Source organism: Crocodylus porosus, unplaced genomic scaffold (genome assembly GCF_001723895.1).
Source record: "Crocodylus porosus isolate Cpor-Errol unplaced genomic scaffold, CroPor_comp1, whole genome shotgun sequence".
Taxonomy (NCBI): Eukaryota; Metazoa; Chordata; order Crocodylia; family Crocodylidae; genus Crocodylus; species Crocodylus porosus.
This window is the reverse complement of record NW_017728937.1, coordinates 5,781,168-5,796,935: the sequence shown is the minus strand read 5'-3', so window position 1 is coordinate 5,796,935 and position 15,768 is coordinate 5,781,168. Positions and strand designations below refer to the sequence as shown.

The 15,768-nt window shown below is 46.8% G+C and overlaps 1 protein-coding gene across 4 annotated transcripts in view; it reads right to left on the bottom strand.

The window, feature by feature from the left end:
• Positions 1–15,768, bottom strand: part of MYRF (myelin regulatory factor) — a 111,363-nt gene that overhangs the window by 37,946 nt on the left and 57,649 nt on the right. For all 4 annotated transcript variants that reach the window (XM_019547327.1, XM_019547328.1, XM_019547331.1 and 1 more), the window contains 3 exons: positions 11,285–11,603; positions 10,356–10,528; positions 9,852–9,975 (listed from right to left, as the gene is read on the bottom strand). In XM_019547327.1, coding sequence (XP_019402872.1) covers positions 9,852–9,975; positions 10,356–10,528; positions 11,285–11,603 — 616 coding nt within the window. The remainder of the gene's footprint in view (positions 1–9,851; positions 9,976–10,355; positions 10,529–11,284; positions 11,604–15,768) is intronic.

Below are 15,768 nucleotides of genomic sequence, written 5' to 3'. Positions count from 1 at the left end.
CTGGCTGGAGTCATTTGAGCCCAGTTTTTCTCCTGCCCAGGCAGGGGGGTCGGACTTGAAGATCTACAAGGTCCCTTCCAACCCGACTTCTATGATTCTATGATCTCCCCCAACACTGGGCCTCTGCTCTTTCTGTTCACTTTTATTCAGGTGGTCCATCCCTCACTGTTCATTTCCATGGGTCCATCACAAATTGAATCCCTGAAATCATCCCAAAGAGGTCCTTCAGGCCTGGGTCGTCAGACAAGCCAGATCCAACATATACACAGCCTCCAATGCTTACACGCTTACACACACACACACACACACACACACACACTCCACTTTGCACAAATACACAGCTCAACCCACTCTAGCCCTGCTCTCTTCACCTCTCCAGCAAGTGTACAGTCTCTTTTCATCTCCCCCCACCACACCCATCACCTCCACAGGCACCCATGGTGCAGGCTACCCTGTATATACCTCGGCACTTCTCACGGACAACCAGCTGCAGTTAAGAGAGGGAGAAGAAGAAGGAGGGGAGGGATTCCCAAAGCAAACAGGAGCCTTACAAACACGGTCTGGCTAATGTCTACTTGAACTGATTGCTGCTCAGCACACAGACGCAGAGCTTGAGCCCCTCGGCACATCCCCCTCCCCCTGCTTCTCAAGAGAGACAGAAATGCCACTGCCCTGCAGAACCCCCTTCCCCGGGGTCTGGTTCACTGTAGCTTCAGAAAGAGCAAACTGCCTGATTGGCTGTGAGTTAGGTCATCTCCATGGGCAACAATCCTAAGCAAACTTACAGGGTCTAAGGCAAAGACTGTTTAACAGCTTGTAAGACTAGACGGGAACTCCATGATTATCTGGGCTGCCCCCCTAAGTAATTCAGATCTGAGAATTTCACCCAGTGGTTTCTGCATCAAACCCGTAACTTCTAGCTTGTGCAGGACATCTTTTTTAGGAAGGAAAAAAGGTCCATACCTCAGTCTTGATTTAAAAACTTCACATAAAAATTCATCTCTTCCTTTAGTCCATTGCTGCGCTGCTTAATTACCCTTCCCAGAAAAAATTCCAGCCTGTAACAGCAAAAATGTGCCCCAAGTCAGGGGAGGGGTCACTGACTCTATCTCTATAATAATGCACTTTTTGAAAATGCTTACATCCTCTCAAAAAGTCTCCACTCCACCCAATTGGGGCTCCTGGCACCCGTGAATACACTGCATGAGGCCCTGGCCAGCTGGAACCCAAGTCCTGTTGGCTTGGAGATTATTTACATACATTTTGTGGGTCCTTCATATGCTTGTGATGGAAGACTGCAGCCAATATGGCACTGATGGGGGATAAAGGACTCTGGTTCCCAGGCCCTGCTATTTAGAATAAAAATGAAAACTGATCACTGAGGCATTGGTTGGCCTCATCTCTGCCAAAGGAAGCTCTGGCTGCAGCCAAAGCCACACTAGTTCTTTCTAGTGAGAGTGCAAGGGTCAGAGGGCAAAGTCCCGGGAACACAGAGGTCTAGGGTCAAAAGGATTATTTGAGCCAAAAGGCCTCTGCTGATGAGAAGTAAATTAACACAAGATTCAGAAGCCCAGGATTGGAGACTAGGCAATTTCTCCCAGAGCTGAGCAAAAGGGACAGGTTATAAACTCCCCAAAGTCAGTGTTTAGCATCAAAGATCAGGGTAAGTAAGCAAGCAGGCTAGTAAGCTAGCAGAGGAACTCAGCTACAACTGAGGTTAAAGGAGGGGGGAGAGAGAAGTGATAAAAAAAAGAGAGAAACAAAGAGGAGAAGTAAAAGGAGGGCAGAGAAGATACTGAAGTGTGTTGTGGCTGAGACCTAGCAGAAGTGAGCATCGAACTCATCAATTCCTTTCCTTCTGCAATCACCTATACACCCATGTGTCCCTTTGTGTTTCTTCCCCATCCCTCAGGATTAAATATCCAGAGACCCCCAATCCAATTAAGACTCAGTAGTTTCATACATTCTCTGGCTTGCTTCTTTCCCATTGTAAAATTCCAGAATAAGAGATAGGCATCTGCTTTGAAACAGAAAAACTGGACTCTTCTTCAGCCAATTACCACAGTATGAGTTAGTGACCCAGTGGGAGAGTCGACACAAGATGCTAACTGTGCAGTAGCTGAATAATATTGTGCAGTAGCGCATCACAGCAGAAACAAAGCTAATACACTACTGTGCAGTATTATTCAGCTACTGCACAGTAGCATCACTAAAAAGGCTTTCGCCGGTGCTACTTGCATAGTAATTTTATTTAGTACTTGATTATACCAGTACTAAATAAATGCACAGTAACATCTCATGGAGACGCGCCCAGTAACTGCTCACCTATGCCACCAGACACCCACCCAACAGAACACCTGACCGAAGGACATTCCAGAGACCCAAGACATACAATGTGACTATCATGATCTCTGTGATCCCCGCTTGATCAAATGAGCTTTTCCCAGGATTAGCCAGCCACTGGAGACTCACTCATGAAAAACCAACGGGACAACAGGGCTCAGCCTGAGTTGTGTTGTGTTATGTATCCCAAAAGCACTCAGCCAAGATACATATTCTCTTGCCAGCTGTCTCTCCTGTGCCAAAGAAGGGACCCTCCTTACCCCAAGCAGAAATGTAGGATCTGAGGCAATCCAAGAACCCATACTCCTCAGTGTCTAGGAGCGCTTCTTTTACAAGTAAGAACTTGTAGGTCTTAACTCCAGTCTAGGGCCTACAAGAAGCCCACAGTGAGGTGGCCAGCTGGGCCAACCATGGGGAGAACCTGGAGGAAGACACCAGTCCCATTCCCATGATCAAAATGCAGACCTGTCAGTCTCATATTGAAAACACTTCTTTTTGGCTTGGGGTTGAATCTTCACCAGCTGCCTCACCTCAAATTGTAAACAAATGGTGAGATGGAGGAGGAAAGGCTTGCTGGGATTTATCAGCACACCCTGTCAGGGAGATGAATTATGCCTGTTCTCTGGAATAAATTAACAAACTGCCTTGTTCCAGAAGTCAGCTTTGTTTTTGGAAACCATCTAACTCTTTCAAAGGTTCAGTGGGTCTGAAACCACACAACTGGTGGGAGAGGCCAAGATAAAAGATATTGCAAGTAATACAAAACAATGACACTGGCCCTTTAGACCGACACCAGTCCCTCAAGCTGCAACACCTAAGTAAGGGCCATGGCCTTTCATGCCGAGACATAATCCCAAGCACCTGAATTCAAATTCAGAACACATCAATCCTTTCAACCCATTTCTCTGGCATCAGAGAGAGCTGACCTTCCTTCAACAGTCCCAAACAAAACAAAGACCCCAAACCTTTGAAGTACGCCTCCCTCAACTGAAGCATACTCGCTTTATGAAAAAGGAAGCACTGGTCCTTTAAGTAGGGTATGATGATCTAGATCCCTGCAAAGGGGAGAAAGGCAGAGCAGCACATGAGCTAGTCTACGTGGGACAATGGTGCGAGATGATAATCAGGAATCGGGTAGCAGTGGTCCTGGAAAAGAGAGGCAGGGTACTGGGGTAAGATAGTACACTCCAGAGAGAGTCATGCTCAAGACAGTGATCTGATCTAGCAGCACCCTCTACTTTGGCATTATCACATCATTAAGGCAAGAAGACATTTAGAGCCTGTCCTCCCACTCCCATATCAAGCCTCTGAGCTGGTTCTGCTCCTGTTGGGCCTTAGCCCAGAAGTGCTTCTTCCTCTCAAGTGTCATAAAAGCCCATGAAGGATTTTTAGAATTACTAGGTCAGAGAAATGAGGATTATCCCCCAGCACAGGGGAGAAAACCACCCTTCCCAATGGCCCTGCCCCAGACAGTCAAGAGTTGGACAATGGAGATCCTTCACCCACTCACACGTCTCACTTTAGCAGGTGGATTACTTTTGGCTGAGCAGATTCATAGAAGTAGGGTCGGAAGGGACCTTGCAGATCTTCTAGTACAACCCCCTGCCCTCGGCAGGAGAGAAAACTGGGCTCAAATGACCCCAGCAAGGTAATCACCAAGCCTCCTCTTAAAGACCCCCAAGGTAGAAGCCAGCACCACTTCCCTTGGAAGTTGGTTCCAGATCCTAGCCACCCTGACTGTGAAGTAGTGCCTTCTAACGTCTAGTCTGAACCTACTCTCAAACAACTTACGGCCGTTATTCTTTGTTACTCTGGGAGGCGCTCAGGGGAACAAGGTCTCTCCCATTCCCCGCTGGTCCCCCCTACTAAGTTTACAAATGGCCACCAGGTCCCCTCTCAGCCTTCTCTTGTGAAGGCTGAACAGGTTCAGGTCCTGTAGCCTCTCCTCATAAGGTCTGCCCTGCTGTCCCTGAATCATGCGAGTGGTCCTCCTCTGGACCCTCTCAATGCTGTCCACTTCCCATGGTCCCAGGTTTGGTCCAGGTCTCCCATCGCAACAGCCTTTAGGGTCATGGTGAGTGGTGGTCATATTAACCCCCACGCCAGCAGTGGTTCAGGCAGCTGCAGAGAACAACATCTGAGCCACTGCGTCTGCACCATCAGTACACAAGGGTTAATGCTGGCACTGCTGCTGCCACTGCCACCCATCAGGCCACCAGAGGTGGGTCATTTGGGCTGGTGAGAGGCCCCAGAGTCAGGATCTGGCCCACAGGGTCAAATAAGTAAACATAAAAATAATAAAACCCAGTTAACCAGTTAAGCCTCCATTATTAAACCAAGTAGCTGGAACAAGAGCAGCGTTTGATTCCAAACACTCGCACATATACCATTATCCAAAACAAAGGACTTTGCTGGCAGAGGGGTTCTGCTGGCTTTTGTTTTGTGACATTTTGTCTACCTGTGAAATTGTGAGACAGAAGACTTTTATCTGAGGGCTAGACCATCTCCTGCTGTTTGAATCCAATTATGTTAGGAGAAATTAAATGTTATGTATTGTTTATAAACAAGATGGCGCTACAGAAGTAACAGACTCCAATATCAAATTTTCCTCCTAAGAGGAGCAACATACAACACCCCCAAACATGGCTAACTGCTTAGGTCAAAAATGGGCTAACACCAGTGTCAGGAGAGGGACCCAGTTTTCAAGGAGAGAAATTATAAGCTGGCATTCCTGTCACACCAAGATGGAGCAAATGTACTCACAGAACTCAAAGAAGGCCAAAAAGAACTAAAGAAAGACCTAAAATAATAGCTGCAGAGTTCATAAAAAGACTAAAAGCACCATCCGGAGGTTCCTGAAAAAGGAAAACATTCAGGGAGAGGCAGAATCTTTGGGTGCAGCCTACCAAATATCTAGACAGATGGGGAAGTCCAACTGCAACACTTCAAGTCTGGAATGGTGAGATGGCTCAGTCAGAGCAGATCAGAGAAGCAACATGAGTCTCGTAGACTACAGGTTTTCTGCAGATTCTGGGACATGAAAAAAAGCTTTGGCTAATTTGGAGTTTACTAGCAGAGAGGCTCTACAGCAAAATCCAAAGGAGCACAGAAACCAGATTGAGAAGGAACTCAAAAGGACATACACTGCAGTGAAAGTCAGCTATCAGGATGTGGAATTTGGCAGGTGGCTTAGGCGAGACCACACATTCACAATGATTTTCTTTCCTGTATGTAAACCACAGAGGCCCAATGGGGAGAAGTCAAACTATCCCTGCTTAAATAATGCAAAAGACCATTATCTCTGAGTGGAAAATATTCATAGGAGACTTATTTGACTTAGTTAAACATAACTGTACAAATTAACAGCTAGAAAGATCTGCATGAAGGGTTTCTAGCCAGTGTGATTAACCCAGTTCTGAAAGTCCAGCAGCAATTACCACCAGAAATTAGACTGAGTTACAAAGAAACCTTCCAAGTCCTTGACATACAATTTAGAGCCAACCACCAGCCTGAGCTGGCCAAAGCACAGCTAAGAGCCACAAGCAAAAGGAAGTGTTTCCACCTACACTAGCGAAAGATCTGTAGAGGCTTATGTTCCTGGTGCACCCAGCAGATGTTTACAATTGAAAGTGGATCCAAAGAACATGGAAAGAGCTGCCTTCTCCACAGGATGAAGCTTGGAACAACGTAAAGTGATGAATCTGAGTTTGTGCGAAGCACCTGCTACATTTGAAAGGCCAGTGGAAAAAGTATTATTAAATACCATTCTTCCCTCTGTCTGTTTGTCAGACATAGGTATTATTCTAAATCTTTGAAACAAGAACTGTACATTGTACATTTTACAAAGGGTGTGAGATAAAATGAAGGCTTCCAGTCTTAGACTGAACACAAAGGAACACAAGAGGTTTTATAGAAGAGGCAGTTTATCTTGGACCCCAAACAGCAAGGGGAGTGTTTCCATTGACAAAAAAGAACCAGCCAAATCTTTCCAGGGATTCTGCACTTTCCATACAAGCAGAAGAAGGTAGGGCACTGCTCCTGTTACTCACGATTTAATTCCTGTGCTTGCCAATTTTGGCAGAGAAAAGGAATCCATTTCAATGGTTAGCAAAGCGTGATTTAGTTTTTAGAACTGAAAAAGGCTCCTGTAGTTAGCTGTTCCTGTCTTGGCCAACTTGCATTTCCAACGTCCTTTCATATTGGACATAGATATAGGTGCTTATGGTAATGGAGGCAAAATTGACACAGAAATACTATGGATTTGAGCAGGCAATGCCCTATTACAGCAAAAGTCTAAGTTCTCCAAAGTTAAAGGAACTCTGAGCTGCAGCTGAATTTAGAGAGCAATTTCATTATTATATGTATGAGAAGAAGTCTGAGGTCAGGAAGGATTGTACATCCTTGCAGTGGCTCTTTAGATTCAGGAATTCTGAGAGGCACTTTGCACAGTAGTTGGAAAACTTCACTGTCGTGATGTCACAGTTATACATAGGGCTGGACCCAAACACAGTAATGCTGATACCTGATCCTGACGGCCTTGCTAGGGAGCTAACTGCAAATGCTGTACTAAGGAGAAGAACAAGGAATTCGTTAGAATCACTGCTGAAGGGGATGACAGTACTCAAAAAAAGATGAATATCTTCTCTTCCCATAACTGCAGATGTGCAAATGATCCTGGCACACTGGATGCAATGATGGAAGAATGGAGTTTAGTGCATAAAGGGCTTCCTGAAAGGGAAGCTGTTGTTGCCCTCATCTCGCCTGCTCTTACCTGTGGCACATTATAATGTTTTTGGTGTGTCAATATTGGTCCTTATAGCTGTGGGCAAGGGTTTGAAGTGGTAAATTTGGGGGGTTCCTTTAGCTAATAATCATCTATGAGTGCAGTCAACTGAATTTGATAGTCCAGGAGGCCCTTTCCAATCCAAAGTTCCCATATTCCCAGACTGTTGCATGATGTATCAAACAGCAGCCAAGGAGAGTGCAGAGTACCCCTCATTCCTCATACTTCGCATAAACTCAGGACAGATTTCAGTAAACCCCTTTTATGGGGTTCCTGATGAGGAACAAGAGAATGGGACCATCTGGATAATCCAATAAACGCAATGATCCAGACCTGAAGGATCTCATGTCCTTGCCAGGAAACATCTGAACCTAACCCTTCATACATGGAAAAGTCACATGGGAAAACTTTCAGAAGACAATACCTGGTCTGGTTCTAAAACCCCAGGAGAAAGAAGGGTAGCAGCCCTTAGTTAAAAAGGCCTCAAGAAGAACTGTATAGAGACTATGGACCTGAATAAATAAAATAGCTATAAAGAATACAGCTGACTGTCAAGATTAACCCAAAGTTATCCATAACGACCATTTGAGGAAGAACCATAAGCACAGGACTTCAACAGGCACGATGCCCAAAACTGGGGACAGAAGCTGACTCGGAGAAATTGTTGCAGTAATGAATTCTCCATTAGAAAAGAATTTGTGACAAGCAGATTCAATAGGAACAACACACATTCCTTGGGCAGTCCTTGGAAAGGACCTGTCCCAGGTGGCAAGAGGAGAAAAACTCCAAGGAGATTTGGATGGAAGTATAATTGTTTTGTGTTGGTCATGGGAAAATGTCACAATAGAAAGGTGCAGCAAAAAGATGAATAGTTAAGACTTCAAAACTGGAAACTGATTATAATATTTCTTTTTTCTTACCTGGGATGGGTAATATTTGAGGCATTACTATTTTAAGCTCCACTGGAGTGAGAGGTTCAGAGAAGAGATATGTTGTTGTGGGTTAGGCATCACTTCAACCCTTCATTTAAGACAGCTGTAAGGAAGAGTTGAGCTCTTTTATCAAAATAGATCATCGTGACTATAGTAGCCTCCAGCTGAAATGCAGGTATTTGTCCTCACCCTAAACAAGGGCAAAGGCAATTCAGCTGTAAGCCAAGGGATCCCACTGGGCATTGTTTTGTAAAAGAAAGGGAGGAAACCAGTAAGCTAAAACCTACGAGACCACAAAAAAAGCACGAGATGCAACCAGAACAAGCAGTGAGAGCACGACCTAAGAAAAGACTACTGAGAGAGAAAGAGAGAAAGAACGCTTTTTGGCTGTGTGCTGGCTAAAAGAGGCTTGAAGCTGGAAGCAAGGACTGTCTCCTGCCATTAGATACCTGCCATATACAGAACAGGACTGTGTGTATTCTTTGTCAACAGGCAGGGCTGCAACGAAGATATACATGGCTCCACCATCATTTCTTCTTCCAATAAGAACAACCAACAATGTCACTTGGATCACAGGAGAAGTAACAGGGACATGGGATGGGCTAACCAGCAAATCCCGAATAAGGCAGCCACATGGCACGCATTTTAGCAAGGACTCTTGTACCACTAGGGTCAGCATCCAACCCTCAATAAACAAACCTTCCTGTGGTCCCTTCTTGGGGCTGGCCTCACCAGGGTCCCTTGGACTTTCCCCTAGATGTTGTTCTGGTGAAGCCCAACAACAGTTGCATCTTTTTTGGTATCAGAGATAACAAAAACCCTCCCTGTGCTCTGAAATAGGACCCACAGCAAATACTGGCTGTGTGGAAACACAGGAGGAGAAAGGGGCGTTTACAGGATTAGCAGTTCCTGGAATCCAGCCTGCTGCTTGCCAGTTTTCTGTCACCTTTCTGGAATGCAAGGAGGATTTGCAACAATTTCTTCCTGAACATTCATCTTGCTCATCCCGCCAGCTGCACTTATGCACTCCCTCCACCCCGCCTTGGCCTCTCAGCCTTCCTCTTGGCCCCTCCCTATTCATGTACTGTAAGCCACCCACCCATCCTTCCCTTCCATCTCCATTCTCCTTTATGGCTTCCTAGCATTTCCCTTCCTCCATTTCTCCTTCCTTCTTCCTTTATCTATTCCTTCTTTTCTTTCCATCACTTGTTCCTCCCCACTACTTCTTCCCTTTCTCCTTCCAGCTCCTTCAGTTTTTCCCTCCCACTTCCATCCTTCATGGCACTCCTTGTCTCTGTCTCTCCCTCCTTCCCTCCCTGTCTCACTGTGCTGCTCCCCATCTCTCTCCCAGCTACCAGTGGCTGCTGAGAGCCCTGAGCCCGCTCTTTCAAAACACTACATCTCACACTCAGATGAAAATAGCCATTTTAAAAATCCAAGCTGGAGCTGCAGATCCCTCTAGACTAAACCACACCTCAAAATAGCTGTGCTTAGTGTCACTGGCTCCTGCTCATTTAGGCTGGACTGTGGTCCTGACAGCACATGGGGAGGCTTCCCTTTCCAGCCAAACCTGCCTTTGATGGGACAAGCATACCTATTCCTGGCAAAACTCTCTCACCTTCCCAGTTTGCAAAGAATTAAGTTTCCCCCAAGCAAAATTACATGGGAGACAGCACCCCTCCCCCAGGGCAGGCTGGCTGGGATCCAGGGAACCCAGGACAGTGACCCTTGGGAACCTCTTGCAGGATGAGAGGCATGTGTGGCTCTCTGTGGGGAGTGCAGCAGTTACTCACAGCTCCTTGTAGTTGGCATCGTACAGAGTTGCCCACTTGTTCTGCTGGTGTGGCTGCCACTTTATGGACTGGTAGTTGGGATCCAGGTAAGAGCCATTTAGGCTGTCATTATCTTGAACCAGGCCTGTAACAACAGGAAAATACTGATTTAAACCATTCCATAAGGACTCCTGTCAGGCAAGAGCTCCCTGCACCCCCTGTTGCACCCAAAGTAGTATGACGAAAAAGGTCCTCACTGCCTACTCACTCAGCCTGGGGTCCTTTCCCCTGACTGAGAAGCATGGCACAGCTGAGTCTGGGGCCAGGAGAGGAGTTCCCATATTTTGTACGTTCAGTGCTGGGAACTCTGCTCTTGTTCACTTCTCCAAGACAGCACCCCCTGCCTGTGCCCAGCAGACATTTTTCCCCTATTCCATCCCTCATCCCACCTGCTGGCACTGGGGAGGTGTAAGGAACCTGGTATGGTCAGGGGAGCAGGGAGGGGAGGGGGCAAAAAGAACATACCTGGTGAAAGTGCCCCCTGTTGGTGCCAGGGAGGCGTTTGGACTCTGTCAAGGCTGAGTGGCACAGACCCCATACCTGGCTCCTGTTTTATCATCCCGTTGAGCATCTGCGCATTAAGGGTATTGGGGGGCGACTCGGAGTGTTTCCTCTTCTTGGCAGGGTGCACTGGGAGGCTGCAGAGAGTGATCGGGAAAGGAGACCCTGAGCTGCAGGGAAAGCAGCTTACAGGAAAGCATGGACCCTGAAGGGGGGGGGGGGTGAGGGTGTGGCGGGGCAGGGTCTCAATGGCCAGTGAGGAAAGGAGAGGAGGGGCTTGAAGATAGGAAAACTGGAAAGGGATTGGTTCCAGGTGCTAAACACTAAACTCTGAGTGCTCTAAGAGCAGAGATGCCCCTAACCTTCCTCTATTAGGGACCCTCTACCTCTACCCTATCACCATACTCCAAACCTCCACAGCCAACGGGCCCCCAACCCTCTCCATCAACAGGCCCCCATTCTGTGACACCCCACTCTACTGTACTCAAGTGCTTCATTACCTACACCACTCCTATGCCCTATGCCACACTGCCACTACACACACTTTCATCATAACTGACCCATGCATCACTGCCATAACCCCCCACTGCCATACCACCATATGCTCCATGCTGTGGACAACCCCTGCCTCATACCATCATGCTGCACAATCATGCTCTCCTTCACCTATTACCCTAAACCTCTGGGCACATTACCATGAAGTCCATTCATACTCCTCTCCATGTGGTGAAACCCAGTAACTTTACTGTCCTAAGGCATAGCTAACCCCCCTATGCCTCCTATCCTCCGTGAGTACTCCCACACTGCACACCAGCACCTCAGAAAAAGCGCTGTAGCACTAGAGGCCCCAGGTTCCCCCATACCCCCCGCCCCAGGCCTCCCCAAGATCTTACTCAGCTCCGTGCTGCTGAAGTAACTGGTGAAGCATCTGGGACTGCTGGGCATGGTGGAGATCACCAGGCGACACACCCTGCCCCATGCCATATGGTGGCATCAGCGGCTCAGCCTTCATGTACATGTCCCGCTGCATGCTGGGATAGTGGGGGTTGTGCGGCGGCGGCTGGTGTGGATGGGGTGGAGGCGGTGGAGGAGGTGGGGGGCCCTGGAGGTGAGGAGGCGGGGGTGGAGGAGGTGGAGGAGGGTGCTCCAACCGGGAAGGGGGGGTCATGTGGCACATGTTCTCAGGGGTCATGGTCCGAAGGAGGTGAGGATCTTCAAAGAAAGAATAATAAAGGGTTTGTAAGAATCAAGTGCAAGACCAGGCATGATTTGTCCCAACTCCACCACACATAACAGCTACCCTGTCTCCCAATAACAACAGCTTGTTCCAGACCCGCTTCTTCCATCTTGCTGCCCCAGCCCCAATCCATTCCCTCGCAAACCTACTCTCCACCACATCTTCCCTTAGGCCTGGCACAGGCATACTCTGAATCCACCTCTCCCATCTGAATCTAAGATGGTATCTCCACCTGCCCAACCACTTCTAGTATGATTTCTCCTCCCACCTCCTGCTTCTTCAAAGGCCCTGGGGTCCTGTGGGGACAGCTGGTGAATTCTGGTCGATAAGGAGAGTTCCAACCACCCCCTTCTTTTGATAAATTCAACAGTGTCACAGAGCTTTGTCCCTCTGTGCTTGGAAAGAGTTTTGAGGGAGCAGCGGTGAGGACTCCCCCAGCTGGCCAGACATCTCCCAGCAGCTGAAGTACTCAGTGGGCTCATTTCTAAACCAGTCGGCATAATAAGGGGATGACTTCCATCTCAGGTAAGTTTTGAACTGAACAAGTCAAGCCATTCAGCATGACAGCCTCCCCCCCGCAAATCACCCCTCTGTTCCTAGTACATAGGCCATTAATGCCTAAGTAAATGGGCAAAAAGGGACAGCTAACATTCCCTTGTGCTACTGTAACATCAAGAATAAGGGCCTCTGCATACCATTTTGGAGTGTCTGTATCTATATCAAACTACAAGCTCCCTTCTGCTTGACAGAGCCATTTGCATGCCACTGTACTGTGTCTCACCTAATGCCTTTTGAACTGGAATTCCAAGAGGTAATAACAGAGGGCAAACAACATCAAACCCAGGGTTGTTAACCTAGATGGTCTCTTATGCAAATGACATTAACCTGGACAATTAATTGGTTAACATCAGTGGCAGAAGGACATGAACCCCTCCTTCCAGGAGAGCTGGAGCTAGTAACCAAACCATGGGGGCTTGAAGGGGCTCAGGATGGTCAAAAGACTAATGGAATTGCAACTTGTAAAAAGGGAGGTGCTTTCTCCATCTACCCTGAGAGAAGGAGAGAGGCCAAACAACAAAAATGAACAGGAACAAAAGGGTGCAGGGAAAAGCTGGGACCTCTGAAAGGGCCAAACAAAACCCACACGGCTCTCCAAGTAGCATGGGCAGCAAAGGGAAGGATTTGTTTGCAAGTTTTGCTATTTCTTCTATATAGCTGTGTATCTCCTGTGCTTTGCAGACAGCCAAGAAAAATGTCACCCATGCTCTCTCCCCTGGAGTGTGCATCTAGAGTCAGAGAACCAGAAATAGTATCTAAACTTTGTCTAGCCCCAGCTTGGCAGAGTATGTGTGGCTCAAGGGGCTCAGTCCAGTACAGCAGCCTGGCTAAGTGTCCAGTAACAGGAACCCATCTCAGTTTTTCATAAATCGTAAGTCCAGAAGGGAGCACTGTATTCATCTCATCTGGTCTCCTATATAACTTGGGCTTTAAAACTTCCCTGAACTCCTGGCCCTTCTTGTGCTAGGCACTGTACATACACAGACCAAAGACAGACCCTCCCCAAAGAGCTGACAATCAAAGTCTAGACAAGAGACAGGGTACAACAAGTAAAATGGTGAAGAACAGTGACCACGAGGTGATGATGGACAGTGGGAACAACAGCTATGAGCACATGAACTTGCTACCTAACTGCTGCCAAGTTCCTAAGAGATACAGTTGGGAGATGCACCAGGAAACCAAAGGGGGAACTTTGCTCTCCGATCTCACTTGTTTCACCCACAGTGCCAGCCTCTGGCATGCCTACAGTAGGATCCCACAAGCCCAAACAACTCCCCTCACCCCACATGTAAGAGATCAGCCTGCCTGGCCTCTATCTAGCTTACATGGCACCCCACCTCCATAACATCTGAATGTCTCATGCCTTGAATGTATTTCTCCTCACAACAACCCTTAGCACCCATTTTGCAGATGGGGAACAGAGCTCCAGAGAAGATAAGAGATTTGCCACCCAGGGAGACTGTGGCAGAGCAAGGGATTGAATCTGGGCATTCCAAGCCCTAAACTAGTGTCCAGACCACAGGACTGTCCTTTCTGGCCTCCTGAGCAAGTCACTGCTTTCCCAGTATACTTCTCTTTTATCCTGCAAACATTAGCCACCCTAAAACTCTGATATGGCACAAAACTCCAACCTGCTGTTCTTCTCCTCCATCCCAATCCCTCTAGGCAGCCAGCACTTCAGCTCCAGCTTCCTCTCACAGCCATGCCCACTAACCTCTGCTTCAGACTCCACGCTCACCACATTCCCTTATTCCTACCACAGTCAACGAAAGTTTTCCTTTTCACTTCCTTAGCAGTGACAACAAATGCCTGCAGAGTGGGGACAGACAGGGTGACCTAGCCTCTGACAGTTAAGCCTCTGCAGAGGGCACTTTTGTAGGCATATTTAATTTTCTGATACATACTCTTTAGTTTTAAACCAAGGAAGGACTTTGATCCTAACATTTAAATAAACAAAATGGGAGATTCAAATACACATTCTGCCTGGTCCCCTTCCTATCTATGGGATCAGATATTGAAATCAAGCCACTATCTGAGTTGATTTGACTGTGTCACCATCAAAATAAACGTTTAACAGGTAGAGCTTGGGTATGGATGCAAATGAACTAACTCTCCTGTATTTCACTTTAGGACTTGCTTTGACATTGAGCCCCCTGCAAGCAGAGCTGTGCACCAACAGGGAGCTTGCTACGTAAGTGGGACCTGATAGTACCATTCTCAAAACAATTTACTAATCAGTGGGCACATCTACACGGGACGTTATGGTGCAGTAGCAACAAGCTACTGCACTGTAGCTGGCTGCTACAGAGTTGTAGGGTTGCCAGGCATGAACTGTGATGGCGAAGCTACTGTGCAGTTGTAACAAGCTACTACGCAGTAGTTCATTGCTAGTGAGCAGTAGTATCTAAAAATAACCATGTGGTGACAGAACTATGCAGCAATGCTGGTTACTGTGCAGTCATTTAGTATTTAGTTAAGCAGGTACTAAATGACTGCACAGTAACAACTGCACAGCATGATGCATGTGTAGACACATCCAGTATGGTTCATATCCTGTTGCAAACAGTTTCTCCAAAGTCAATGATACTAATCACAGTAAGAAGCATTATATCCAGTAGTATGTTTCCTGCAGCAGACCCCTGAGTCTTTATAAAGGTCTACCCAGGTTTTATAACTGGACTTGACTGATCATAAGCTAAGTACCTCTCAGTATCCATTGAGGAATAAGGTCAGGGCAAGTTGGGAGTACCACTAAGCTGCTTTGAAGGCATTTGATGCAAAATAAAAGAATGGGAAATATCTGAGAAAGGGTGAAACCATGGGGATCTCTGAACACCTCTCTCCCTTCCTGCAAAAAAAAATTTACATGGAAGCAGAGAAAAAAAATGAGCAATCTTAACCCCAAGGATCATCTTCTACTACCAGAAAATTTAAATGTCTGCAAATAAGGCCTTTAATGACAGAAAAGTTCTTGGGGAGTATATGGGAAGTTTAGATCTGGGTCTGAAATTTCCCAGACTCCACTTGGATCAGGTTGATCAGGATTCTTCTCCACCATTAACCTTCACTATAGTCTCCTTCTGCTGATCTACTCCATGACAATAATGAACAAATTATTAAGGAGCAACACTACAGAACCCTGCTTAACATGGAAACTACAGTATAGCCAACTCATTGGTATCACAAGTCACATGATTCTTAGTGCTGTTCCTAAAAGCTGAAGAAAAGGGTAGAAACTAGTGGTTTAATCAATTGAAATCATGGCAACAAATAGTTTCTCTGAAATAAAACATAACCATCGTTGGCATATTGACTAGCAAGAGAGAAAGCATTGATACTCATCTCAAAAGGTGCAGAAAACCAGCATCTGCAGTTTCTTCCAGAGTGAATTTACTCAACTAAAATTGTTCATGGAACTGGAAAAGCAGAACTTTGGGAAAATTACTGATCCTGGAAACGAGATGTTTTCCGTGTCTTTCCATCAGAACTGCTCTAGTGAAAACTTAAACCCCCGTTTCAGGGCTTCCAACAGCTCTTTGCCATCAACTTCATTCAGCAGTTTGTCCTCATATTCAGTGCCTC